Below are 27,408 nucleotides of genomic sequence, written 5' to 3'. Positions count from 1 at the left end.
AAAAAGCCTTCCGCTGCCCTCCTATATGGTTATAAGTGGAAAAGTTTCCTGAAATTTACAGAAGCTAGGGGGTTAGCCTCATCCCCGGCTTCTCTGTCTACATTGCTACAGTTTTTGCGTTATTTATTTGACTTTAACCTGTCTGTTTCCACCCTCAAGGTTTACACCGCTGCTGTTGTTTCCTTCCAACCACGGGACTCTGCTTCTTCCCGACTGTTTTCTCACCCAACAGTTAAAACCTTTCTTAAAGGGCTTACCAATTTGAGACCACCTGTTCGTCCTCCAGTTCCTCAATGGTCTCTCCAGATGGTTTTGCACATTCTCACCCATCCTCTATTTGAACCTGTGGCTGCGTGTGACCTAAAGTTCATGTCTCTTAAATGTTTATTCTTAGTAGCTATCTGCTAGGACAGTTAGTGAATTAGCTGCCCTTAGGACAGATCAACCTTTTTTACAGTTTTTCAAAGAAAAAGTGATGTTATATCAAGATGTTTCTTTTTTACCTAAAGTTGTGACAGACTTTCATATGAATCAACCTCTGGTGTTACCTACGTTGTTTTCTAATCCCACTAATGATACCGAGTGCATGCTCCACATGTTGGACGTCAGAAGGGCACTTGCGTTTTATGTTTCACGTGCTAAGGGTTTTAGGTCTTCGAATAAGCTGTTTTTGTGTTATTTCGGACATAAGAAGGGTCTTCCAGCATCGTCATCAACGCTCTCCAGATGGCTAGTCTCCACTATATCTCTAGATTATGAACTGCAGCATAAGACTCCACCTGAAGTCCTGAGGGCTCATTCTACCAGAGCCATGGCGTCATCTTCAGCCTTGCTTTGTGGTGCTGATGTGCCCGACATCTGCAGGTCAGCTACCTGGTCTAATATTTTGACCTTCATTACCCACTGCAGACTAGACCTGAGGGCTAAGAAGGAGACTGCCTTTGGGAGAGCGGTGCTGACCTCTGTTCTCCAGTGACGACCCTCCATCCAGTAAGTTAGCGTGCTAATCACCCTCTTGTGTACATTCACAGAGACCACGCTGAAGAAAGACGTGTTACTTACCTGTAATCATGGTTCTTCAAGTGGTCATCTGTGAATTCACACAGTCCTGCCCGGCCTCCCCACTATCCGTCACTGGTGATACCTGGCTCTTACTCAGGTACCTTTGGCGAATAAATGGAACTGAGGCAGTGGCAGGCGGAGTATAGGCAATCTTAAACTTTGTTTCTTTTCTCTTGAGCTCGAGAACATTCCGAGAGGACCAACGCTGGCGCTGATTTAACCCCTTTTGTGTGAATTTACAGATGACCACTTGAAGAACCATGGTTACAGGTAAGTAACCCGTCTTTTGAGTGGTCATCTGTGAATTCATACAACCTGCTTATCTCCCCATGCTTGTCTCCCTCTTTAAAAGTTCCTTTTTTGTGACAGATACAGTAGGACTAAGGTAATGTGTGCATGTGCAGTATAAACAGGAAAGATCAGAAACTGTTTATTATATTTTACCCCACCTTTCTCCTAAGAAAGGACTCACCGTAGGTTACACCATTAAAAAACAATATTAAAGCTAAAAACAGTGAATTATTCAAATGAATTAGTAACAAACAAAGAATGTTAGGTAAAGCATTACTAAAACAGATTTAGAAGCAACTATGAAGAGCTCTCAACTCTGCAAAGTTCTGTGGAGTGTTTGTGCAGGCACAGAACCCCATTGTGATTACTTGAAGAACTACAGTTATAAGTGAGTAACCTGTATTTTTTCAATGCAATATGTGCCATGCCTACACGAAATACATGTATGATTGTGATTCAACATCTAAAAAGCAGGTAAATATTTTGTAGTAGGGGATTGATTCATTTCCTTGGATATGGATGAAAATTGTGTCGGAATCTTTTGTGACATAAGAATCAACTTGTTTGAAGTCTGCCATTGGCTGAGAGATCCTTTTATTCCCTTTGGGTCTACAGAGGCGGCAAGAGGAAGAATATTACAATCGCTTGGAAGCTGAAAGGCGCCGGCAGCATGATGAGGCAGAACGGAGATTGCTGGAACCTGATGAGCCTGGTCTGTACAGACCTCCGCTTCCACGGGAATATGAATTCCCACCCCCACCCCTTTCATCTAATGCTCCTCCTCCCCCACCTCAGCGAAACACCTCTTACCTCAAAACACAGGTCCTCTCCCCTGATACGATTTATACTGCCAAGTTTGTTGCTTACAGTGATGAGGAGGAGGAGGATTCCTGTCTAGCAGCAGGTCAGGATAAGTACTCCAGTACAAGAAAATCTTATGGTGACCTTCCTCCTGCCACCCTTAAGCCACAGCAGCCCTCACGCCAGCCACGCCCAGCCTCAGATGGCATCTTTCTTGCCAACTCATTCCAGCCATCCTCGGTCAATGCCAACAGTACTGCTTTCAAAACAGGCCAGCCCCCTCCCCCACCAAACAAACCGAGTTTCATCAATTCCAGCAACTTGAAAGGTAGACTCAAGTTTTTAAATTAAGAATCTTTCTGTATGAAACTCTCTGCACATTTCCCACTATGGTGTTCTAAACAAAATCCCTTTCTGATTATTTCTTACTTGATTCTGCACAAGTAAGCATGGTGAGCCAATCATAAACTTAATGTACTACTGTAAATCCTGTTTTTGACTGTGTGCTTTCCATTTTCTTACCAAAATCTCCAATTCCTACTTTCATGTAATGAAAGCAGAATAATTTTAATACTTCTCTTCAATCAGCTAAAAGTACTGTTGGTTTTGGCTTTTCTGTACATCTTTCAGTGACTGTTTCTATTTTCATTGGGTCCTCGGTGTTTCCATATTTCTGAGCCACATGTTTCTCATGACAATAGGACATGTGTGTCTGGTTCATTTTTAATGGGGAGAAATCTCTGTTCTGCTTATTATTTGTCATGTAGATATTGTGCAAATGGCTTTAAACATAGATCGTACTTGAAATTCTAGATATATGTTTGTGAAGAGAAGAAAAATACTTCACTGACTCTTGACGTTTGTAGTACAGATTGCCTAGTGTTGGAACAGTAATGCATTTTTCCATTATTAGTGGGGTTTTCCCTCTCCATTTCCGTTCTCCTTCCCTTTCTTTTGTTCCTTTTCCTGAACTTTTCCCTCTCTCATTATAAGCAGAAAACAACAAACTAATAACGTTGGCAGCAAATACTGTAGTTCCACTACAGTTTTAACACAAGCAAATGAGATGCAACACTAGCAATTGATTATAGTTTCTTTAGCTTTTAGTAAGGGGAAGTCAGAAGTTTAGAATGTTAGTATTTTTTGACTCTATAAAACACCACATGAAGTGAAGAAGAGGGATGCTGTGGTCACGCCAGCCTCTGGAGCTACAGACCTGGCAGCGACTGGGTTCCCTGGCACAAATTCTATGGGCTCAGTTTCAGAGTCTAAACATGTAGGAGCTTTGTTTGCAGTTGTCATAGAGCCCTGCAGAATTTGTGCACTCTGGAGAGATGTGGGTTGAGAGGCATTCACAAGTCTTCTTCAGTGGGATTCTCAGTTAACCTCACTGAGTGTCTCTACATTGTAGTCCACCAGAATAGGACTTCACCCAGCTCAAAGAGGGTTTACACTGTCCTTTATGGAGGCTCTGGCTGACCAGCCCATCCCTTCCCCCTGGTCCTTGCTGTCCAGCATGATGGGCTCCGTTATGCTGTCAGTTGGCACACCACTCCTCTGGCTCCATCTGGCGGTAGCAGCTCCTCCAGGGCATTGACCCAGGTCCCAAGCCCCCTTTCTCCTCCCTTTTATCTGGCTTCTTGTTGCCTCCAGGGAGGTATTCCTCTTTAAGTTGCTTCACCTTGCCCAGCTGTCTTCCCTCCCTCTTTCCTTTTCCAGGCTGAGCTCTTTCATCGCCCCCCCCCCCCCCCCGTGAGCATATTGGCTCACCCCCTCACAAATATTCACAAGCTTCCTTTCAGCTGTACTCCTTTTCTTAAAGCTGATCACCCAAACCAGATGTTTGCATAATTAACTGAGCATGTGATTGCTCAAATAATAAAATAAAACTTGCTAGTGTTGCATCTTGATTTTCAGATTTGGAGTATTGATTTCCTCCCACTGTTTTGTAATACTGGGTAAAGGAAATATCTCCTTCAGATACCAGCACAGTCTCCTAGTTAGGGATGCCACCTCAGTCATGGTGAATAAAGGCATAGGAGTAAGCATTTTTCAGTGGTAATTGGGAGGAGGTGCAATAACCATTGATTTAAGTCTTACAATAAAACTGCAGGGAAGGGGCTAATTATTGGTCTTTCTTTTATAATCACAATAACACAAAGCAGAATATTGTTTTGTGCTGCTTCTGCTGTTGTTAATGTACTTAAGTCAGGAAGTTTCAAAGCAAGTAGTTCCTTGCTGCTTCCCTCTTGTACCTCCTCTTACAGTCTTTCATATTTTAGAAAATGTAAATATTCCGGTACTTAATACCTAATTAACATTTCATTAAAAAAACAGACACGTTTTTATATTATCAGGTTTGCAATGTAATTTGAGTTTCACCTTAAATTCAGTACATGAACTGTACCACAAATTCTAGCTATCTTTATTTTATAATCTTTTAAAGGTAACTCAGCATTCAGTTTGAATATATCATTACTTCTGTCTTCTTTCCTACCTTCTTATCTAAAGTACAAAGCTGTTTGCACAAATTGCAGAATTCACTGTGCAGCTTCTCATCTCTCCATCTCAGTAACACTCACATTTTTTTTCTTTTAATGTATACTACCATATGGCAAACTGTGCTTCTGCAAAACTGAACTTTCACAGCTCCTTCCACTGTATCATTTGGGATCACTTCAAAATACTGGCACTCTGAAATGTGGGGATAAAACTTAAATGTGAATGATCTTCCGTATCTGTATTCAAGCAGGGTTTTTTTCAGTATAGCATTGAAATTGAAAAGTGGGCAAAACAATACAGTATTTACAAACATTGCATTAACACACAGTATAGATTATATCCTTGTTTATTCAAAATTAAATCTGTGAGTTAATCTGGAATTACTCCCAGATGCAAATTCATCCAACTGCATTCTTAGTTTATTGTTGGAGTGTTAAGTCAATACGATATTAAGTATTCCATTGCAATGCTGAAAGAGGCAAAAAGCTTTGTTTCATATACTCTAGTTTAGTAACTGAATATAAAATACTAATGGAAGGAGCATACATTTGCTTTGTATAGATTAAGGCTCACAAGAAAAACACATGCAGTATCAAGAGATTAATAATTGGAAAAAAAACATTTTCTGATAACACTCTGTTTCACCAATGGTATAAATAGTAAATGGGAGAGATACTTTAAAACCTTGGTCCAGTGTTGACATTTCTAGTAACATTGGTGTGTTTGGTCTTGTGGCCTTTGGGAGAAAATCAATCTGTTGTGTGGGAATTTTTTTTGTATGAGTGCACAGAATTAAGTATAAAGGTGCAGTGCTGTATCAAAGTAAGCAGAATAGAAACATAAATGAAAAAGGCAACACTAATTCCCTTCTTAGAGTATATATTATAAATTTTAAAAAATAAACACAGTCTGACTATGGAGTTAACAGGCTAAATCAACTTATCAGAAATTTGTCATAGAAACTTCTTGCATCTCAAAATCAGGTCACTGCATAAGATTCAAGCAGTGGTCCTAGATTTTAGCTGGAGATACATTCTTCAGCTCTTCATAAAATAAGTGGGCTAGAGTACTGGCAGAAATCCTGATACCTAGCCAATCTCTATTTAGTCGCAACTAGAGTAAGCACGTTGAATAAGTGGAACTTACAGAGTTGACTCACCAAAAGCCCACCGATTCAAAAGGTTTACTCTAGTTGCAGTTAACTATACCTATGCAACAAGATTTCAGCCACAGACTGCAGTCCTGCACATGGAGTGCTCAAACTATCATAACTTTCTTGAGATTTCAGCAGACTAACTATATACAGAAATTGCAGTTTGCCATTCTGAATTGCTTTACTACTGTTTTGTTATCATTCTACATATTATTTTATTTCTGTCTATCCAGTTTCTATTTAGAAGTAAAGACAAAAGACAAACAAACTGATACAGTTTGTGTTCAGTGGCATTTATCCTTCAAACACAGTTGTCTGAGAGGATGTGTTTTGAGAAAAGTAGTTGAAACCACTTGCAGAGGCTAAGAAACACATGCTGAGACATAACTCCCAGCTAAAAGCACTGCACCTTTTTGGGGGGGGGGATTAAATTGCCATGCATCATTAAGAAATAGACTTCTTATTTTTAATTAACATTTTATTTTCTCTTGCATAAGGCTTAAACTACACTGGATCTACTGGAGCAATTGCAGGCTCACACGAATCTCACCAGGATCCGAGAGAGAAAAAATCAAAAAGGTGAAACAGAAATACTTTAAATAATACTGCGGTGTTTATCTAAGATGTTTCATATCCTTCTCATTTGAAATTTATATGATGTCAGGCTTTTTAAGGCCTCAAAGGACTGTTGAACAGAAATATATCAGTGCAGCCTGTAGAAATATTGAGTGTAGAAAGATAATTGTACTAAATCAAGGGCATGTTTTAGTGCTGTTATGGAAGGCTTGTTTACACTTATTCCTCCCTCTCTGCGCTATTCCAGTCAAACCAACAGAAATCTAGCAGTTGAATTCTTTACCAGTAAAAATGCCTTGGCCATTTTCAAGAGCTAACCCATGTATAAAATGTTGCAGTAATCTACCCTTGAGGTTAGTACAGCATAGAGCACTGTAGTGTGACTATTCCTGTCCATGAAAGGCTACAGTTTGTTGAATCAGAAACACAAAGAATCCCCCAAAGAAACAAGGTTAGGACCAAGAGCATGTCAGACCTGCACATCTGCTCCTTTGTAGGAAATCGTAAGCCACCAAATCAAAGTACCTCCACTTTATAATGACTCCATTTTAATTTATTGGTCCTTCTTCACCTCATTACTGAGTCCAGGTAGTCATTCAGCACCTCTATAGTATCACCTGTATTTATTGACGAAGAGAAGGGTGGTGTTAGAACACTGATAACAACTTATTTCAAATCCTCAGATAACCTTACTCAGCAACTACATGTAGAAATTAAAGCCCATAAAGTTTAACTGGGATCTTGAAACAAGAGTTGAGCATCAGTCTTCCAGTTCTGCTTTCTGTAGGGTATAAGTGGAATCACAACCCAGAGAGCTGGTCTGAGAGGATATCATAGAAGCAAAGCAAAAGCCTGTAGGGGAATTAAGAGAATTGCACTTCCCTTTTGATCTGCCATTAAATGTCATTCTCCAGTGTGACCAAAACTGTTTCCATCTCAAATTGCATCCTGAATCCAGACTGAAATGTATCTACATAGTTTTTCATCCAGCTGTGCTACATGTTAGACTGTCACCACCCTATTGAGCACCTTGTCTAGAAAGGAAATACTTGAAACTGTTGTTAAAATTGTTGGGTTACGTTGTTCTCCTTCAGGGCAGTCAGAATTACTGTCTTTCTCAGTAAGGTATCAATGCCTAATTGCAGCCACCAAATCAGCCCCCCTCATCTGATTGTTGTTAAGTTATTGTTACTGTTAATAATCTACCATCCAGGTATCAGACCCAGAATTTAGTTGCTTGACACTCTCTCTCTCTCTCTCTCTCTCTCTCTCTCTCTCTAAGAGTCCTACAGAAATTCCATAGGCTTCCATGGAAAAATCTGAAGCTTGTGTTTGTCACAGCTGGCATTTATCCCGATAAAGGGTTAACTCCAGAATGAAACTTAAAAATACTTCCTTGCAACTTATGACAAGTTACAGGTGTGATTGCCATCTGAAAGTCTTGCAACTATGAGAAGTTGCTGGCATTCAAATATAAAACTTAATTTATAGGCATCATTGAAAAATAAATGAACTCATAGTCTGAAAGAGGCAAATCTAAAACAAAAGTCAGAGAATCCATCTCTTAAAATGTTAACACTCTTTAAGAATAAAATTATATAGAGTAAAAAGCATTTCTTCAAAGCACAAAAGTTCTTAAAAGTAAAGAAAATACCTCTTAGCCTCTAAGCATATTATTATAATACAGCTGTTGTCAGGTCTTAACATTTCTGTGCTTAGAGGTAGTAGGTGGGTAGGGTTTTTTTCTATTGTTATTAGACACTCAGTGTAGTGCCTGGTCACTAGATGCACAGTATAGAAATGTGAATAAGTAAACAAAATACATATAATTATTTGCTCAACCAACTATACCAATTAAATCTGAAAATCCATGTTGATTTTCTTCTGTCCAGCTGTTCTGCTATACAATATCAGTGTTGTTGATATCCAGTATATGTAGCATAATGTGAAGCTGTCTTGTTATGAATGAGGTATATGCTTTGGGTGTTGTTTCTACACATATAGTAAAACAAAATTTTAAAAGTTGACAAAGTTACTTCTGCTTATGACAACCACAATAAGATTTTCAAGGTATGTTAAAGCCGGGCTTAACTACTGCCAGCCCCAGTGGCTGACTGAGATTTGAATTCAGGTCCCTTGAGTCCTATTCTGACAGCTGTTCATTACATTACACTACTCTTGCTCTCAGCCAGAAATACAGGTGGTTAGAAAAACCTCTTCAAGAATCTTCTCTATATCCTTAAGTTGTATTGTTTAAAATGTAAGGTTGAAACTAACCCAAGAGGTGGTAATAGTAATGGTATAAAGGTCAAAGGGCAGCTTTATCCCCAAAAGTGCCTTACAGTAGACATTTGTAGGTTCCCGCAACTAATGAACTTCTTAATGTCTAGACTGAGCTATTTTAGATGGCTGCATAAAGTGGAAAAGGAGTAGTGTCACTTAATCCCCTCACTGCCACAAAGAAGGCATATGTTCTGCAAACCAAGGTAGTGCCATAATCAACTGCTACTTATAGTCTAAACTTCACAAATAAATAGTCTAACTATGAGTAGGGGGTTACATAGAAGACTCCTGATATTCAGTAGTTCTGTTTGGTTGAAAACACTGGATTAAAAATTATGTCGTGCAAGATGGGCCAGTGTAACATTTGACATAGGGTCATGGTTTTTGCTTATTAAGGTGGCTGCAATATCAGCATCCCCATTGCCCCACACAAGTGTTCTAGGGCATTTCAACCCCATACCCAAGACCACGTCAACCAGCTTGGGCAGTGAGGCTGATGCACAATGGGATAGCCAGTACACCAGTATAATTCCTGACATATCTCATTATCCCAGTGCCAAATACTAGCACTTACTGTAAACCCTGCTCTCAATTGAATGGGTCTGCTGCTGAGTGGGGCGAATATTTATGGACAACAGTTAATCATAATTTGAGATGGGGGTACTGTATTTGTATTCTACCAAAGGCTCCGCAGGGTGCAATCCGCTTGCCACTATTCAACCTTGCAGCGAGGCTTGTCCTCCTGCCTCCTGCCAAAGGTGGCAAGCAGATCACACACTGCAGAACCATTGGTAGAATTGTGTCATCCGCGGTGGATCGGTGAGTGGACCATCCGGCCCCATGGGGCTGGACCCTTGTTAAAGCCACCTCTGCAGGGATATTCATATATGAATACCCCCATATCTAATCATAATCATGTTTATTTAGTGCAGTGGTACTTAGAAGTATGTAAATGTTTGTAGACAAAATTTAATAAATATGGAGTGTATCTGTACATGAGGCATTATGATGTACCTTAAAGAACCCAAGGTTTTATTTATTTTCATTTTTTTGCAGTCAAGATACAGAGTTACCTGGTGCACCAGAGAACTTGACTTTCCGGGAGCGACAGAGACTCTTCTCCCAGGGCCAGGATGTGTCCAACAAAGTAAAGGCATCTAGGAAATTAATGGAATTGGAAAATGAACTGAATACAAAATAGGATAAAAGGCACCTTATTAAACATAAATCAGAAGAATCTTTGTGGGACTAGAGAAGACGGTTTTTAAGAAGAGCTAAATGTCTTCAGATAAATGAGATTGAATTCTCTGTTTGAACTGTTTTACTTTAAACATGTTGCAATAGCAAGAAAAATCATTCTTTACCAAGAGCTTTGTGGTTTATACAATTAAAGCACTGTAACATATATTTTAATTAATATGAATCAAGTGTCATGTCCTTTCTCCATGTCTTACCTTTGTTTGGGGGTTTAACTACTGCTACAGTACTCCCAGTTGCTTCCTGGTTTCTTACAGAAATCCTTTTTTAGCTGCTAAGCTGAAAGGGTGGCTATAGCTTGAACTGCCTAATCTCTGCACTGGTTTGTTACACTGTAGGGTGTTTGATAAAAGCTCTGTGGTGGTATACAAACTTAAAGAGATATTGACAGCTGTTCATATACACTATTAGCATATCACTGAAAGTTAGGATTGAATTCATTGGGTTACCTTGAATAAGCTTTTGCAGTGAAAACAAGTTGAATATTCTGAAACTGAAGGGCTTCAATGGAGCACTGAATCCTTACACAAAGCATCTATATCATACAGATAGAGCTTTGGACATTAAACAGTTGACATCTTGATGGCTATCCAGCAGAGTGACAAGTGCCCTAGTTTTCCCAGTTATTCTCTTACCCCTATGCTGATCTGCAAATCAGTTAAAACTTTCAGTGTTTTGGTGAGCGCTGAAGAGGCTAGTAGAAGCTGGATGAATTTATGGATGTGTGCGTGTGAATGTGTGACTAGGCACAATAGGATTTTTAAACTATGTAGAAATTCTAGATATAAGCAATAGGAATAAGCTCTTACTAGTAGTCTTGTTGTAGCCAAGCCAAAACCAAAGTTAAATTTTCACAAAGAGACTAGATTTCAATTACAAATAGATAGCATATTAAGCACTGTGCTCAGAGGAAATGTAGTTATTACAGCTGCTATGGAAAAGAAGGCTCATATCCTATTGCTTAAACACAGAGTGGAAGGTTAATCATATAACCATCCTTGTTTCTCAGGCAGGCTTCCTGGAGCATGCCTGTTCTTGCACTGGTTGCAAGGGCAGTTGTGCAGCTGATTGCATGTCAGAAAACCTGCTTGCCTTGTATTTAGGTCATAGGATATTGGCCAAAATATTGCCTGCCAATAAGGATTTCACTGAGGTGGCTTAACAGTGCTCTGGCCAGCACCCTACTAGTCCTTCATGTTGGGAAGTGGTGGTCAAGCTGCCTCTGGTTTATTAGGGTCCTTTTCTGATATACTGTAGCAAGTATTGGCAGTTCAAGCTATTTTTCACACTATATTGCAGCATTATTTAATTTTCTAAATGGTTGAAACCTTCTCCTACCATTTTTCCTTCAGTTATGTGTATATGGTTGATGCTGAGAATAAGGACCTCATCTGAGTTTGTTTCTCATTGTGTGATGTTGAAAACAATATATTATATTGTGATTTGAAGCAAATTTTCTATTTCATAAAGCCCTTAATTGGGTTTTAGATGATTTTTCTGTATAATATGTTCTCTTATAAATATATATTTAGGGAATTATGCACACTTCCAAATGCAGAGGATAGACTTTCACTGCCTTAGAAATCACTTTTAATAAGTTGTATGATAAAAAATAAATTCAAGTTAATGATATTAAAATTGGAGTGTAAATATTTTTTTTACATATTTCAGATTTCTTATTTGAAAGTGTGCTTTTACCGTTCACTTGTTAAATATGAAGTAGGAGATGAAATTGGTTGAAAGTGTTAATGAAGGATTTGCATGCTTGCTATATCTGTTAATCAGGTAAGCAAGCCTCCCCCAATTTATCTTGAGAACACTAAATATTTTGTGGCTGGAATATTGTTGCTGCTAGAACCTAAGCAAAGAAATATCACTTAACTGTGGAGTGGATTTGACCGCTGATGGGCATTCAGGCCACATGTGAATATGATCAAAAATGCTTTTCATAATTGTTTGTGTATTATTATGAGAAAAAAACATCAAAACTGCTGTAGGTCCCCATTTCTACTGTATTTCACTTGCAACCTATTTTTAATAAACTTTGTATTGTATTTAACTGCACTGTATAATGTTTGTATGAAGAGTATTTGTTCAAACTACACACACTTTTGTATTTCTGAGTTTAACTTTGTTGTAAGTTTATCTTAATTATAATCAGAAATTACTCATTCCTTACCTGTTCAAATATATTACTAGTTCACATGTTACCAGTTACTAGAGGTGCTTCTTATATATGCCATAATTAGCTCCCATCCAGATGCAAAAATATTGCAAAAATATTGGCACAGAAATTACATGTGTCTTCTTCTGGTGTAGGGATGCTCGAGGTACCAGTGATTAACGCACCAATCACTCCCTTGTCAGAACCCTTGTACCTAAAAGTGGTGTTCCTTTCAAAGACTACATGACAAGAAATCTGTTTTCCTAAAGGAGACTAAACGCCGTTAAGATTAGAACTGATCATAGCATTAATTGTAGAAATATCAGATAAGTTTATAGACAACCGTTGAACTGGGTGGAATTAGGACCTGCCCCTTCTGAACTCTTTTAGCTTACATACACTTCATGATTTTTTTTCCTCAAAGGGAAGATCATTTACTAATCAACAAATTACAGGAGTTTCCAAGCTTGTGGTTCCATATTTACCAGATTTTGCATTTCATTGACACAAAGATAATTCAAGAGCAAGTTACCATGTTTCCCTGAAACTAAGACAGGGTCTTATATTAATTTTTGCTCCAAAAACGCATTAGGGCTTATTTTCAAGGGATGTTTTATTTTTTTCATGTACAACAATCTACATTTATTCAAATACAGTCATGTCATCTTCTGGTTGCTTCACAGTGGTGGAGGGCGGGCTTTCACTTAACTAGGGCTTATTTTTGGCATAGGGCTTATATTACAAGCATCCTGAAAAATCATACTAGGGCTTATTTTCAGGTTAGGGCTTATTTTCAGGGAAACAGGGTAGCTCGCCTCTAATACCCTTTGAGCAAGTTCAGGTTTCTCATCCTCTGAACATGAAAGATAAAGCCTCCTTATTCTGTGTGACACAGCCAATTGCCCAACGGTATGTCTGAAAAACACATGAGAGGAGGACCTGGGTTGCTTTATTCCAATGGAAACATAAAACTGGAATAATGAACTACCATATTTTCGTGTATAAGACACCCCCATGTATAAGACGCCCCCACTTTCCTAACCCAAAATTAATAAATCTAAGTGGAGCTTAGCAAATGTAGGGTAAAAAGGATCAAAGTGGTGCAGGATGTCTTTAATCCCTGCTTTCTCCCTTTGTGCTAAGCTTCACATGGCTTAGCAAAAGGAGGGGGAAAGGGATCAAAGCAATTCCACGACTGCACAATTATTTTGATCCCTTTCCCCCTTATGCAGCCACAGGATTGCTTTAATCCTTCCCCCCTCCTTTTGCTAAGCCCGTGGGACTTGGCAAGCAGAGAGGAAAGCAGAGATCAGAGCGATCCTGCAGCACTTTGATCCCTGCTTTCCTTTTGTTAAGGCTTCACAAGTGGAGGGGAAAGCAGGGATCCCTGCAGGATCACTTTGATCCCTGCTTTCCCTTCCACTTGTTTTTTCTCCTTCCGTGTATAAGACGACCCTCAATTTTTAATCTAAAGATTTTAGACAAAAGTATAGTCTTATACATGGAAAAATACGGTACTTAAGCATATTTCTGCAGGAGTTTGGGAAAGTACTGTATCAGAATGTTAAATTGCTGGAATTCAACCGAAATAAAACTAGCACATATCTCTAAAAAGAAAATAATCTTCAAGTTTGTGTCAGGGGGTACAGAAATCTGGGGTTCCTTCTCCCATTCCTGCTGGTCCTGTTCAAATGTCTCGAGTTCTGATATCTCCTTTGTCTCCAAAGGAAACTGTTTCAAAGGTCCCAGAATCTGACCTTGCTCTCTGATTGCACCTATCCTACTTAAACAGATGACAAAGTTGTGGCAGAAATTGGATATGTGCACACTACTGAATATTTACATCAAGAAAATCTCATCCATAAGAAAATCTCACTGTTTGTTTCCATCCTCGCTACTTGCTTGGGCAAGAGGTCTTTGCTCACAATACTACCCAGGTGGACTAGAGCCTGTCATCTTAGCATTTGAGGAGTCACAGTTTCTCAAGCTAAAAAAAAAATCACAGTTCCTTCCCCAAGAGTTGGAGCTGCCTCAGCCGCCTTCTCCCAGACACCCTCATTGGACAAATCTGTAAGGCAGTGATTTAGTCTAATCCCTTCCCCTTTTTTCACCACTATGTAACTAATGTTACATTTCTGCCAAGACTGCCTTCAGCAAAAAAAAAAAAAAAAAAAAATGTAACAGCAGAGAATATCTCAGTGAATAGCCAGCTTTCCAAGGTTATCTTGGATATCACACCACTTGGGTAAGTTTCAAACTGCTGGATGGCCCCTTCCAGCAGATCATGAATGCTGTGTTAGTTACTCCTCACAAAAGCCTGTTTTGGTCTTTGACAAATGACACCTACCAGAATCACTCTAGGGTGGCTGTTACACATATGGTTCAAGTTACTTGTATGCCCTGTCTCCTCAATCTTGAGCCTGCATCTAACTTGCCCTCTTCTCTTGCTGTTTTGCTTGTCTGAGCTTCCTAGGTAAAGATACAGTGGTGCCTCGACTTACGAACTTAATTGGTTCCGGAACTCCGGTCATAACTTGGAATGGTCGTAAGTCAAAGCACCATTTCCCATAGAAATGCATTGAAATGCAATTAATCCGTTGCAGCTGAAGAAAACAAATCACTCAAAAAAACCCAACAACACTGCAAGACCCCTCGGAAATGCGATTAATCTGTTCCGGCTGAAGGTGGGGGGGAGAAAAGAAAAGCAAACAAACTGTGCAAGACCCTTCAGAAATGCAAAAAAAGCAAAGCAGAAAGCAAGCAAACTGCAAGATCCATCAGAAATGCAAAAACAAAGCAAAAAGCAAACAAACCCTGCAAGACCCATCGTAAATGGGGGGGGAGAAACCAAAAAGCAAACAAACCTTGCAAGACCCATAGCAAATGGGGGGAAAAAACAAAAGGCAAACAACCCCCCCCCGAGACCCATTGGAAATTGGGAGTGGGGGGAACCCAAAAAGCAAACAAACCCTGGAAGACCCATTGGAAATGGGGTGGAAAACCCAAAAAGCAAATAAACCCCCCAAGACCCATCAGAAATGGGGGAAAAAAACACAAACAAAGACTGCAAGACCCATCACAGCACGGAAACAGAAACCCCCCAGCTCAAAACCACACTGCAAAACCCACCCAGAACAGTTTTTTAAAAGCAGAAAGCAGCACCTTACCCTACCAGGCAGTCCAAAACCTCCTCCAATTGCACACTCTCTAACCACTGGGGCGAAAGAGCTACAAAGAAGCAGCCTCTTCAGCTACCAACAGTTAGCAATTTGAATTCCCTGCCTTTTTTCCCTGCCTTTTTTTGGTTGTAACTTGAAGCTCCAGCCGCAAATCAAAGCAAAATTTTGCGGCCAGAGCTAGTCATAACTCATCAGTCGGGACATTCGTAAGTCGAGTCACCACTGTATGTGGCTACATCTTTGTGGTTTTATGCCATTTTGGAAAATTAACCCTGCCTTGCCTGGACAGCACAGCAGAATATTGAATGTCTCCTCCTTTGCAAGCCACAATGAGCCTTCAGAAGTGAACCATTTTGTTCTCATGTATTTTCTTGAATTATTTTTATTCATGATACTGTTTTACTTGAAAACCTTAAATACTATTGTGTGTGTGTGTTTAGTCGTTTAGTCGTGTCCGACTCTTCGTGACCCCATGGACCAGAGCACGCCAGGCCCTCCTGTCTTCTACTGCCTCCCGGAGTTGTGTCAGGTTCATGTTGGTTGCTTCGCAGACACTGTCCAGCCATCTCATCCTCGGTCGTCCCCTTCTCCTCTTGCCATCACACCTTCCTAACATCAAGGTTTTTTCCAAGGACTCTTTTCTTCTCATGAGATGGCCAAAGTACTGGAGCCTCAGCTTCAGGATCTGTCCTTCAAGTGAGCATTCAGGGTTGATTTCCTTTAGAACTGATAGGTTTGTTCTCCTTGCAGTCCAGGGGATTCTCAAGAGCCTCCTCCAGCACCACAATTCAAAGGCATCAATTCTTCGGCGGTCTGCTATTACTATTACCTTTTATAAAATTAATATTATAAAATTTTCATTCAGAAATCCATATTTGATCACATATTTGTACAAAAGTAATTGTATAGGAAAATCAATGAATAAAAATTTAGCAATTGATAAACTAATTTCAATACTGTTGTAGTATTGCACAGCAGATAGTCAAACAGATATCAACCAACAGATCTTGGAGGCTTGTTTAAAAACTATTACACATCTTCCGAAGAATAACAGGAATGGTTCTACATGGGCCTTTCTTTTTTAAAAAAATTGTGACGTTTATACAAAATAAATGTCTTGCTCCTAGTTCTTGTGCCCTCCATGGAAAATAGAATCTGTTCTCCTCATAGGTTTTCAAGTGCAAGAGTAAATTTCAACATGTGGAAGAAAATTAACTCAGCTTTTCATGTAGCATTTGCTGGGCCATGCCAACAACCTTTCTTGGAAAATGGTATATTAAAAAGTTTGTGTATTAATCTAAATCACATTAGTGATAGCAAATACTATTTGACTGTTTCCCATGACTCACCCTGTCCCAAAATCAAGTAGTTACCCAAATGTTTTATACACAGAACATAAAATGTTGGAGTTTTGACAACCTCACATGCTGCCTTCCAGCTTGTTTGATTGGGAGAGAGCTTTCTAGGCTGGGGTAACTGTCAATGTGTCCAGCATTAACCAATAGTTCTCCCCTGGCACTGAATTGAAAGACAGTATCACTTCTCTGCTGAGACTTCTTTTTTCTCAAGAGTGTCGTTTGATAGTGGTTGGTTGAAAATGTCATTAAAAGTATATTGATGCAGTTTTTAAAAGAAGTCATGGCTATTAGTTTGTTGTTATTCTAATCACAATTTTAAATAAATGCAACATTTTTATCCTTTATACTGCTAATACTACTATGCTACTAATGTCTCTGAGAATGTAAGTGCCAGTTCATGAGACGGGTGGACTATCCGAGAACTGGCAGTTACTATACTCTGTGAATCCCTGCCCTTTTGTTTCACAGCTGAGGAAGGAAACCAACATTTCAAAACTCTGCAACAAAAAATTCTGCATAAATGGCATTAATGCAGTTCCCAAGATAGTCATACATGCCAAGAAGTGACACTGAGCAACCATCCATGTTGTTTCCTTCTCCCTGCAACTTTCTGGATGGGGCTTTAAACTTTTGGTACGTTGCATGTGTGTATTTTGGCAAAATCTGAGCTGAGGGCTCAAACATGACGAATCCTCATTTATTGCAATGCCTCCTGCCATGCAAAGTGGGGGCAGGAGATAATGAATTAAGAGTCCATTGCTGTCTGGAATCAGCACTGTCTTCTCATGGCCCACTTGACAGACTATGCTCAATGCCAAGACATGTTGAAGGCCTTGTTCCTGCATCAGGTTAATCAGGACATCATCTTGTTTATTTGCACTTCCCTATCAATCACCACATAAAATGGCCTTCTGTCTCAGGAGACAGCACAGGTGATGCTTTGATCATATTTCTGATTGTAGCCAGCAAAAGAAGCTTAAAAGAAAAAAAAAACTTTTATCTTTTTGCCCAAAGAGTAGCTTTTCTATGAATGGGATCAGCATTATTTTTGTTACTGTGGATGACCCCTTCTGAATATTTCATGATTCTACAAAATCTTGAAACACTAATGCCATTTATGCAACATGTTTATTTATAGCCCTGAAAAGCAATGAATCAGCAGTCATAATGAGATTCATTTGCTTCATACTCTTGTGTCTGCACGAAGTCTGAAAAGTACCAGATTTTGTCACTGATACAGTCTAACAACAGTGTGACAATGCTGAGAATACACTACACTAAATCTGGCTGTCAGACTAAGGAGCTGTTTCTTAGCTCAGTGTGTTTCTTAATGTTTTAGCCTCACTGATGTGCACAGAGATCTTGAAATTATTAGTACAACTCTAGTATTCAATCTCAATGTATTAAAAGGGAGGGGCCCAAGCTATGTAAAAGACTGCATCCCACTCTATGAGCCTGGCCAGACATTAAGAGCATTCAGTCACTCCCACCACCTTCACAGGTGCGCTTGGTGGGGATACATGAGAAGGCCTTCTCTGTCACTGCTCTCAGACTATGGAATGCCTTCCCACAGGACACCAGGCTGGCCCCATCTTTGCTGTTCTTCTGTAAGCAGGTGAAGAGCTTTCTCTTCAGTCAAGCTTATCCTTACTAACTGATGGTCTGAGAGGGGTTTTTCAATGGATTGGTTTTAAATGTATTTAGTACTGATTTTAATTACTGCTTTTAATATAATACTTTTTAAATTCCTTTTTTGTATTTGTATACTTACTGTATACTTATTGTTTTTAGCTTTTGAATGTTGTATTTTTAAGCTGCCTTGGTCCTTTTAAAGAAGAAAGATGGTGTCAAAAGGTTCATAATTCGTTTTTGGTGGTTTGTTGAGGTATGCAGGAAAACTAGGAGTCTGATCTCCTGGAACAGAACTATCTTTATTAACTCTTAACAGCGATGTATCAACAACAACTTCTATGGGTTCCAAACTGTCCCAGTCATTCAACTTTCTCTCCACCTGCCCATACTGATTTACTATATATTCATTCCTTAAAACCGGGGAGCCGGACCAAATCGCTCCTTGTCGGTAGGCTTCCTGAGGGGAGCACTTCTCACCGCACAGAGAGTTCCACAACAATGGTGTCGTGGCCAGTGTCCCTCCAGTGGTGGTTTGTCAAAAGTCGCGTCCAGCCGTATCACCTTCCTCGAAGGACCCTGACCTCACGGGTAAGCCACCACCGTCCATTCCGTCGTTTCTTGCACTACCACGCCTCCTCACTTGGGCTCTGGATCTGGTAACAGCCCACCGACCCTCAGATTTGGGAAATCGTCTAACAGATCTCTTCATGCGCTTTTGTTTTCTCCCTCTCCTCTCTCTTTTTGTCCGTTGTTACTTGAAATTCTCACGCCTTCTCTTCCCCTCTTATACCTTCTTCCCATACCTCTACCCATTGCTCCTCGTCCTTTCCCTTCCTCTGTCAGACAAACCTATGTTTTAACTCTCTCTTGTTCATCGACTTTCTCCAGACTGCCTCCCTTCTCTTTGATGTCCTTTCACCGGAGGAGATGGCACACTAATTTCCTCCTGATCTTCACAGATGGGATAAAATATTTTAAATAAAATAAAATATTGACCTTTTATCTAATAATGGGCCTTGCCTACAAACTTCACTTGGTCTGAGTCCATCTCATTTGAAAATGAGATGGACTCAGACCCTGTCAGAGCTGCTGATATATGTATCATATATGTATCATAGTGCCCAAAAGAACAGTGTATATTACATTTATAATAATAGGAAATACTAGGTTGTAGATAAATGTTTGAATAGGCATATCAACCGCTTTGTTAAGAGGGAATGAACCAAGAAATGACATATTTGTTCATCTTGCTTACTGTCATGCCTGATATTGTGGTGTGCTAGGAAAGTGTGAAGGCAAGAGAAGGGGACGATAGAGGACGAGATGGCTGGACAGTGTCTGCGAAGCAACCAGCATGAAATTGACACAACTACAGGAGGCAGTGGAAGGCAGGAGGGCCTGGCGTGCTCTGGTCCATGGGGTCACGAAGAGTCGGACACAACTAAACAACTAAATGATGACGACGAGTAATGGTAGTTTCTGACTGGGATGGTTGAGCTGCCATGACAGAAACCTTTGGTCTGGTCAGGGCTCATGACAGTCTAGTAGTCAATGAAACATTTGTGGAAATAGCAGACTGCTCTGTTGCACCATGGGGGGGGGGGGAAGGAAGAGATATCTTTAACATCAAATAGCAACATCTCTTCCACTGGATAGAGGGAGGACTTGATGACGCCAGTTGTAGCAGTGGTCTTATACACAGCCTGAGATGATGGATATGGCAATGCCCACCCCTTTCTAGCCACCAGTTCTACATAACAGCCGTCTCTCTTAATACTGTATAAGCTATTCTTGTTGTGTATTGAAGAGGTGCATTAATATAGCCATTTGACAGATCCACCAGAAAGCTACTAAGCAGGCAAGTTCGGGAAAGTTTATGACAAATTAAATTTTCTTTAAGGTGCCACAAACTTTTGTTGGTTTTTTTAAATTTTATCTTTTTTTTGCAACAGACTAACACACACACTTTTTATTGGTTCAAAATTGGGAAAGGAGTACGACAAGGCTGTATATTGTCCCCCTGCTTATTCAATTTATATGCAGAATACATCATGTGGAAGGCTGGACTGGAGAAATCCCAAACCGGAATTAAGATTGCCAGAAGAAATATCAGCAACCTCAGATATGCAAAAAATCTCTCTCTCTCTCTCTCTCTCTCTCTCTCACACACACACACACACGGACGCACGCACGCGCGAAAGAAACAACCCTAGGTGCAGCGGTAAAGTCGGTTAGCTACGGACAAAATAATAGAAATATTGAAAATGCTGTGCATGGAGAGGCGTCCTCCTGACGTGGGAAGAGCAGAAACAGAAAGCCAAGACCACACCCCACTTCCACTTCCACTTCCACGCCCCCAGCGAGCCCCTGTCTTATCTCCGGATCTAAACCGGGACTGAGAAGAGAGGATAGAAAAGTAATCCCCAGCATTGCTTTATTAGCGCCTTAGTTCCTCCTCATCTCCTCGTTCTGCATCCAGCCAATCATAACAAATCTCCTCTGCCGGGCCGGTAACCGTAGCAACCCCCGCGAAGCTAAATCTCTGCTCCTGATTGGCTGGCTCAAACGGCTCTCGCCCGGCTTGGGGAAGAGCGCCTCTGAACAAAAGAAGAAGTCAACAAACAGAGGAGACGCGGCCTCTCCCGCCTTTCCTGACCCTTCCAGCCGCGGAATGAGGCCCGGCAGCGGGATTAGCTTGAGTTTTGTGGCCGAGCAGCGGATTCGGCAGCTGGAACAGAAACTGCGAGTGAGTCTCGCGGGTGTCTGCCAAGGGGGGCGGCCCTCAAACCCCTGAAAGGGCTGTCTAGGGTGGGAGCCGGCCTCGCTTTCAGGGCCTTTTTTTTTTTTTTTTTGCCCGGGCGGGTTGTGTTTGGGGAGACAGGGAGCTTCCTCGGGGGAAGGAGGGCCCCTCGGAAAGGTGCCGCCCTGTGGGTAGCTCATGACGTCTCTCGCGCCCCCAAAGGGTTGCGTTTACTGTACATTTAAAACCCCAGTAAGTCCAACCAGTGCCCTTGGTGGAAGTGGCTTGGCTGTGCTGGAAGAAGGAGGACAAGGGCTGTGACTCCTTTCTGAATGGCTTGCTCCCATCTGATGCCTAGAACCCCCCACCCCCTACTCTCCCCCCCCCCCATCCAGCTTGATCAGTGGCTGTGCCCTTTCTAGGTTGTGGCATGGCTATTTCCAGGCTCAGGTTTTGCTGAGGAAACCACTGGTTTACGAAGATGTGCGCTTCATTTGCATCTTAAGCCATCTCTCTCTCTCCTCTTCTTAGAAAACAAGGAATCACAACTTCCAGGATTTTTTAAATAATAAAATTCTATCTCCCATAAAGTCTAGCCAACATCCCCCTGGGATGGGGATGATGGAAAATGCAGTTTAGCAACATCTGAAAGGCCACAGTTGCCACCCCCGGGTTCAACTCAGTGAAAGCTGAGATGGAAGGAGAAAGAAGAAAGGGCCTACACAGGACTCTTCTGGTTTGCTTCTGCTCATGTGGAGCCAGCGTAATGTGGGAACCATACCTGCTCATCTTGCATGACTTTTGACCCCCTTCAAGCTTACAGTGAGCTGAGTCTCCTGGGTATAGAAAATAATTACTTGAGAGGCTTGGATTTAACAGAGGTGGGAGAGGGATTAGGGGAGTTCATGAAGATGTGTGTCAGGAGTGGCTACTATTTAGGATGTTTATATATCACCTTGACTATCAGAGGCAGTTAGCCCCTATGTATCACTTGTTAGCTTTGTGAGGGGAAGGATGCAGTTGCATTTATATCCTGCTCTTGGATTCCCTGCCTAGAGGCATGGACTGGCCACAGTATGCACAAAATATTGGGCTAGATAGGCCTGTGGTGCGGTCTAGCTGCATGCCTCTTATGTTAAGTAATACGTGATCTGTCTGGTTCACTTTGCAGCAGATAAATGTGTTCGTCTAAGTCTCAAGGTGTGACGGGTTCCTCTTCAATCAGCCTGCCAACAAGCTATTGCTTCTTCTAGAGTACTGTGTGGATTTTCCTTTTCTTTTTTCCATTGTCACCACTGGGAATGCTCAGTCCTTGTTGGATGTTCTGGGAAGATTTCTCTCCCGTTAGTATTTTGTTATTTCTTGTGAACTCCGGAGTTCCTTCAGGCATATTCTTTGTTTCTCGGTGCTCCTATTCTGGCCACAGTCCTGTTGGCTCTCACTGCTGGAAGGAATTTTATTCAGTGTCTCCCACTGAGCTCACTGGTTCACTTTTGTAGGTTTGTGCAGTGTTTAACACGCACACCTGTTGGCATGCCAATATCACCTACAATCTGCATCAGTTCAGTCCTTCAGATATGAGAAGGTGCTGGTAAGTATTGAGCCTTTCCCAGAAAAAAATGAGCTAGGAAGCTGTAACTGCCACACTATTCTACATTCCTCCATGAAGTCAATGCACTTGTGACATCTGTCCTACAGCTTCTTAAAGCCCTGCATATAAAATTATTCCGACTGCTGGTGTAACCACTCATTTGCAGCATTTGTTGCCTTCAGAACACTCCCAAATCGTTGTCCCTTTAGGTGTTTTTTGAGTTTGAGGAACAGATAATAGTCAGAAGGAGCCAGGTCGGGAGAATAGGGTGGATGGGGATCACTTGAAAGTCTAAGGAGGTCAGTTTTGTCATTGTTTCACCTGCAGTGTGTGACGAGGTGTTGTCATGCAACAGGATGACACCTTTGGAAAGCTTTCCTCAATGTTTTTCCTTGATGTTTTGCCTCAGCTTCGTCACTAAAGCACAGTAATGTTTTAAATTGATGGTTGAACCCTATTGGAAGTAGTCAATCATCAGAACTCCCTTCTTATCCCAAAAAAATGTTGCCATTTGCTTCTGCACCAACCTTTGCACTCGGAACTTCTTTGGCCTGGGGGAACCACTGTGCCTCCATTCCTTAGACTGTTCCTTTGTCTCAGGATCATAACAGTAGATCCATGTCTCATCAACAGTTGCCAGTTTCCCCAGGAAATCTGACTCATTTCTTGCAAAATGTTCCAAAACAGCCACCGATGACTCCACTTGTTTCCTCTTTTGTTTGGTTGTCAAAAGTTTGGGGATCCACTTTGCTGCCAGCTTTCTCATTTCCAAGTCGTTGTGGATAATGGCACCAACTCTCTCACATGATATTCTCAGATATACAGCGGTACCTCGACTTACAAACTTCATCCATGTTGGAACGGCGTTCGTACATCAAAAAGTTCATAAGTCGAGGCAAGATTTCCCATAAGAATGCATTGAAAACCATTTAATCTGTTCAGGCTGTTTTTCGTTTGTATGTCGAGATGCTGTTCGTAAGTAGAGGCATTAGTTCCCATAGGAACTAATGCAAAGCCGGTTAATCCGTACTCTACCACTATGGGGAGAATATTTTAATTTTTTTTCTTCTTTTGACCTAAAATGAACTTAGGTCAAAAAAAAGGGCAGGAAAGGGTTTTTTTTTTCCCGTTCGTAAGTTGAGGCTCCATTCGCAAGTCGAAACAACATTTTGTGAACAGAGCCGTTCATAACTCGAAACATTCGCAAGTGGAGACATTCATAAGTCGAGGTACCACTGTATAGTGGTGCCTCGTTTAACGGCGATAATCGAAACGTTCGCAAGTGGAGACATTCATAAGTCGAGGTACCACTGTATAGTGGTGCCTCACTTAACGGCGATAATCCATTCCAGGAAAATCGCCGTTAAGTGAAAACATCGTAAAGCGGAAAAAAACCATTAAAACACATTGAAACCCTTTCAGTGTGTTCCAATGGGGTAAAAACTCACCGTCCAGCGAAGATCCTCCATAGGGCGGCCATTTTCGCTGCCTGTACAGTGAGGAATCCGTCCCTAAACACAGGGGGAGCCATTTTAATCACCCGGGGGCCATTTTGAAACCGCCAATCAGCTGTTCAAAAAACGTCATTTTGCGAAAAATCGGTTCCCGAAGCAGGGAACCGATCATCACAAAGCGAAATTTCCCCATTCAGACCATCATTTTGCAATTGCGATTGCAAAAAGATTGTCGTTAAGCGGTTTTGTCGTAATGCGGGGCAATCGTAAAGCGAGGCACCACTGTATAGCAATACTTTTGGCTGATATTCGGCAGTCCTCCATGATCATGTCATGGATTACTTTCACATTTGCAGGCACAGAGACAGAAACAGGCCTTCCACTGGGTTTCTCACTTTTCAAAACCGAAATGGCCAGTTTTAAAATTGGCAACCAAACGTTTAACTGTTTGTTGCATATGAAGGGCCACTGTCACCCATAGTTTGTGACATTTCATCATGATATGATTTGCACCTTTCCCTTGGACAAACAGGAACTTGATTATGGTCCTATGCTTTTCCACATTGAACTTTTCTGGAGGTGCCGCCATGTTCATTTTGGACCAGAAAATAAAAGTTAAGTTAAAATCATAGGTAGTTGTTTTTTGCACAGTTGAATATAGACAAATTGGCCAATACACCCTGCAATTTATAGCTTCCTAGCTCAATTTTTTTCTGGGTAAGGCCCAATACTTATCAGCACCCCCTCATCTATACCTGGCATGCAGGAAACCAGTACTGTGATCCAGGTTCACATGTTGTATATATGGGGAAGTACAGTGTGAAATGTGTTGGAGACTGACTACTAAGTACTGTACAAAGCAGTACAGAAACAACATTAATTTGTGGGTTCACCCTTTCGAAACTCAGAATGATAGCCTGTGTACACTTCCTCCTTTGTACAGAAATCACATCCGCACTTCTGAGATAATAAAAAGCTTGTCTTTACTGGAGAGGCAAATGTATGTTAGGTAAGGTTATGTCCTAATTCTAGCTAACACAGTTGGAGATATCAAGGGCCAGGGCTGTCCCTTTTCTTGTCTTCCCATTAAGAGACAAGCGAATGGTGTGAAAAAGAAGAAAACGTCACCATAATGATAGCAATTTACAGTTGCAGAAAGGTCAGCACGGGTCACAGGAGGTATAGGACAGTCTAGGAAACCCAGGTAGGCCCTCTTTACTCTTCTCTGTACATAGACATATATCTTCTGAGCATAAGCTGAGTTGCATCTAGTGACATCCAACCCAGGAAAATCTGCAAAAAGGCTCCAGTAGCACAACAAACTTCATTGCTTCAGTGTGAGTGCTACAGAACAATAATTTGTCGTTAATGCACTTTCAAATTGCTTCTGACAATGGTGATTTCCATAGGGTTTTTAAATATGCAAGATGTTGTGTAGCATTACCTGTCCCAGTGGGTTTTCATGGCTGAGTGGGGATTTGAGGACCAAGGCTCCTGAATCCTAGTCCAACACTCTATTCACTGCACTACACTGGCACTTGACAATAACATGAGTACTGTACAGTATTGTATAGTTTCACTCTCACACAGATTCACTGAAGTATTTTGGAGGAGTTGTTAACATTAAATTATTTTGATTTCTGGTAGGACTCATTTTATCCATTTTCACTTTTGGTTGATATGAATTATGTTTATCTAGGCTAAAGAAGAAAGAATAATTGTGTTGGAAACAGAAAATGCCTTTCTCCATCTCAAGCTTGCAGAGGTAATAATAGTCTCCATTTCTCCATTCACTTTTCCTGTTCATTTTATCCTGAATAAATTGTAACAATCTGTATTTTTCATTATTGTGTGAACAAAGTATTCTAGTTTTCTATGTTTTATGTTTTAAGACTTTTGGCGATTATTCATTCACATTAGTACTTCTTTGTTGGTCACCTTCTCAATCTAGAAATTCTTACCATGCATGTTTCTTACGTTTCTTTTTTAGCTGCCTGTGCTGAAGCGTCACACGTGCATATTATCAAGGCCAATTTTAAATTCTATATCTTATTTGCTCAGGCAGCTTGAATTGTTTTATAGTGTGAGGTGCGCTAGAGCTATGTATTTTCTGTTTAAAAATTGCTCCCCCCCCCGTAGTTTGATATATTTTAGTTAGGTTTTATTGTTATAATTATAAATATTTAAATTAAAAATGCAGCTGCTTAGAGGAATGAATGGAGTTTTGTGACTTAAGATTTGAAACCAACTGGAAACCCAGCTTTCTTGGAGAACCATATATATTAGGGCTTTTTAGTCTGTGGAGCACAGAGCCCCCCCATTTTTTTTCATTCGTGCCAGCTGCCTGAAGGGGCACACTCCCATAGGAATGGGGCTAGAAGAATTAGTTTACATATTTTTAAATATTTATTTAAATGTACAGCAGTGTTTATGTACTGTAAAAGTTGTTACAATGGGTTTTTCTTAAGTGAAAATGGGTTTAACTTTTTTAAAAAAGGCGTAACCCTCTTTGTATCTTCTAATGACCAAACTAAAAATAGTATATTGGGGGACAGGGGTACTGGGAGCCTCTCAACATATGGTCAGTGTTTGTCCTATATCCCCTAGGGCACAAACACACTTTCTAAGAAAAAAAAGGTGTTTTTTTTTTTTCTGGAAAAAAAGTTTAAATATATGTTGAGGTGAGGAGCAAAAATGGCCTTGGGGTACAGCATGGGTCTCATGAGCTGTACACTGCCTATAGCAAACTATATGTTACAGATTATGCAAGTATTTGCTGCTGTCTCTGAACAAATACTCATTTCACTGTGAGAAGTATTTTAGGAAACTGTTGGCCGCCATGGCTCTGCAACGGGTTTTCTGTTTACCTGCTATAACAAATTTGTTTTATTGCCATATTGCCATACTGGAACTGGGAAACCATTATAAGTGAATGGCCCTTTATGATTCCAAATAGAGTTGACCCACTGATCTGCACTAGTTACTATGGTTGTCTCATCTGACATAGTAGACTGAATGAAGTTGTTAAGTGCAGCTAGAGCAGATCCACTGAATCAATGGGTGTTATGTAAGTGTTGATTTAACATGTTCCATTCGTTCAGTGAGCTTGGCTTGGTTGGGATCACCAACTGGATTTAGCACAGTGCTAATTGTTTTTTCTTGTGCAAACGGGCCTGTGAAGCATTGAAAAACCTGCCCTGTTTTGGTTTTTATTTATTTATTTAAACATTTATAGCCCGCCCTATATCACAGGATCTCAGGGCAGGTTATAAAGGTGTTTAAAAACAATTTTGAAACAGAAGATCTTTAAAGCAATTTAAACAGCAAAAAATCCTAACGTTCAAACATTAAAAAACGTTGCACAA

At 40.7% G+C, this 27,408-nt stretch overlaps 2 protein-coding genes across 36 annotated transcripts in view; both read left to right on the top strand.

Moving 5' to 3' along the window:
* Positions 1-11,997, top strand: part of AFDN (afadin, adherens junction formation factor) — a 150,489-nt gene extending 138,492 nt beyond the window's left edge. For 15 of the 35 annotated variants that reach the window (XM_078383179.1, XM_020808268.3, XM_020808338.3 and 12 more), the window contains 3 exons: positions 1,969-2,482; positions 6,307-6,388; positions 9,725-11,997. In XM_078383179.1, the coding sequence (XP_078239305.1) occupies positions 1,969-2,482; positions 6,307-6,388; positions 9,725-9,869 (741 nt within the window). In that variant the 3' untranslated portion in view covers positions 9,870-11,997. The remainder of the gene's footprint in view (positions 1-1,968; positions 2,483-6,306; positions 6,389-9,724) is intronic. The other 20 variants (XM_072994143.2, XM_020808386.3, XM_020808364.3 and 17 more) reach the window with 4 other exon arrangements.
* A 7,979-nt stretch (positions 11,998-19,976) lies between these two features.
* The window catches only part of KIF25 (kinesin family member 25), a 61,749-nt gene continuing 54,317 nt past the window's right edge, over positions 19,977-27,408 (top strand). The window contains exons 1-2 of the mRNA XM_020808241.3: positions 19,977-21,004; positions 25,743-25,808. Of these exons, the coding sequence (XP_020663900.3) occupies positions 20,930-21,004; positions 25,743-25,808 (141 nt within the window). The 5' untranslated portion in view covers positions 19,977-20,929. The remainder of the gene's footprint in view (positions 21,005-25,742; positions 25,809-27,408) is intronic.

Source organism: Pogona vitticeps, chromosome 1 (genome assembly GCF_051106095.1).
Source record: "Pogona vitticeps strain Pit_001003342236 chromosome 1, PviZW2.1, whole genome shotgun sequence".
In the NCBI taxonomy this organism is placed as follows: domain Eukaryota; kingdom Metazoa; phylum Chordata; class Lepidosauria; order Squamata; family Agamidae; genus Pogona; species Pogona vitticeps.
This window is presented reverse-complemented; position numbering and strand designations above follow the sequence as displayed.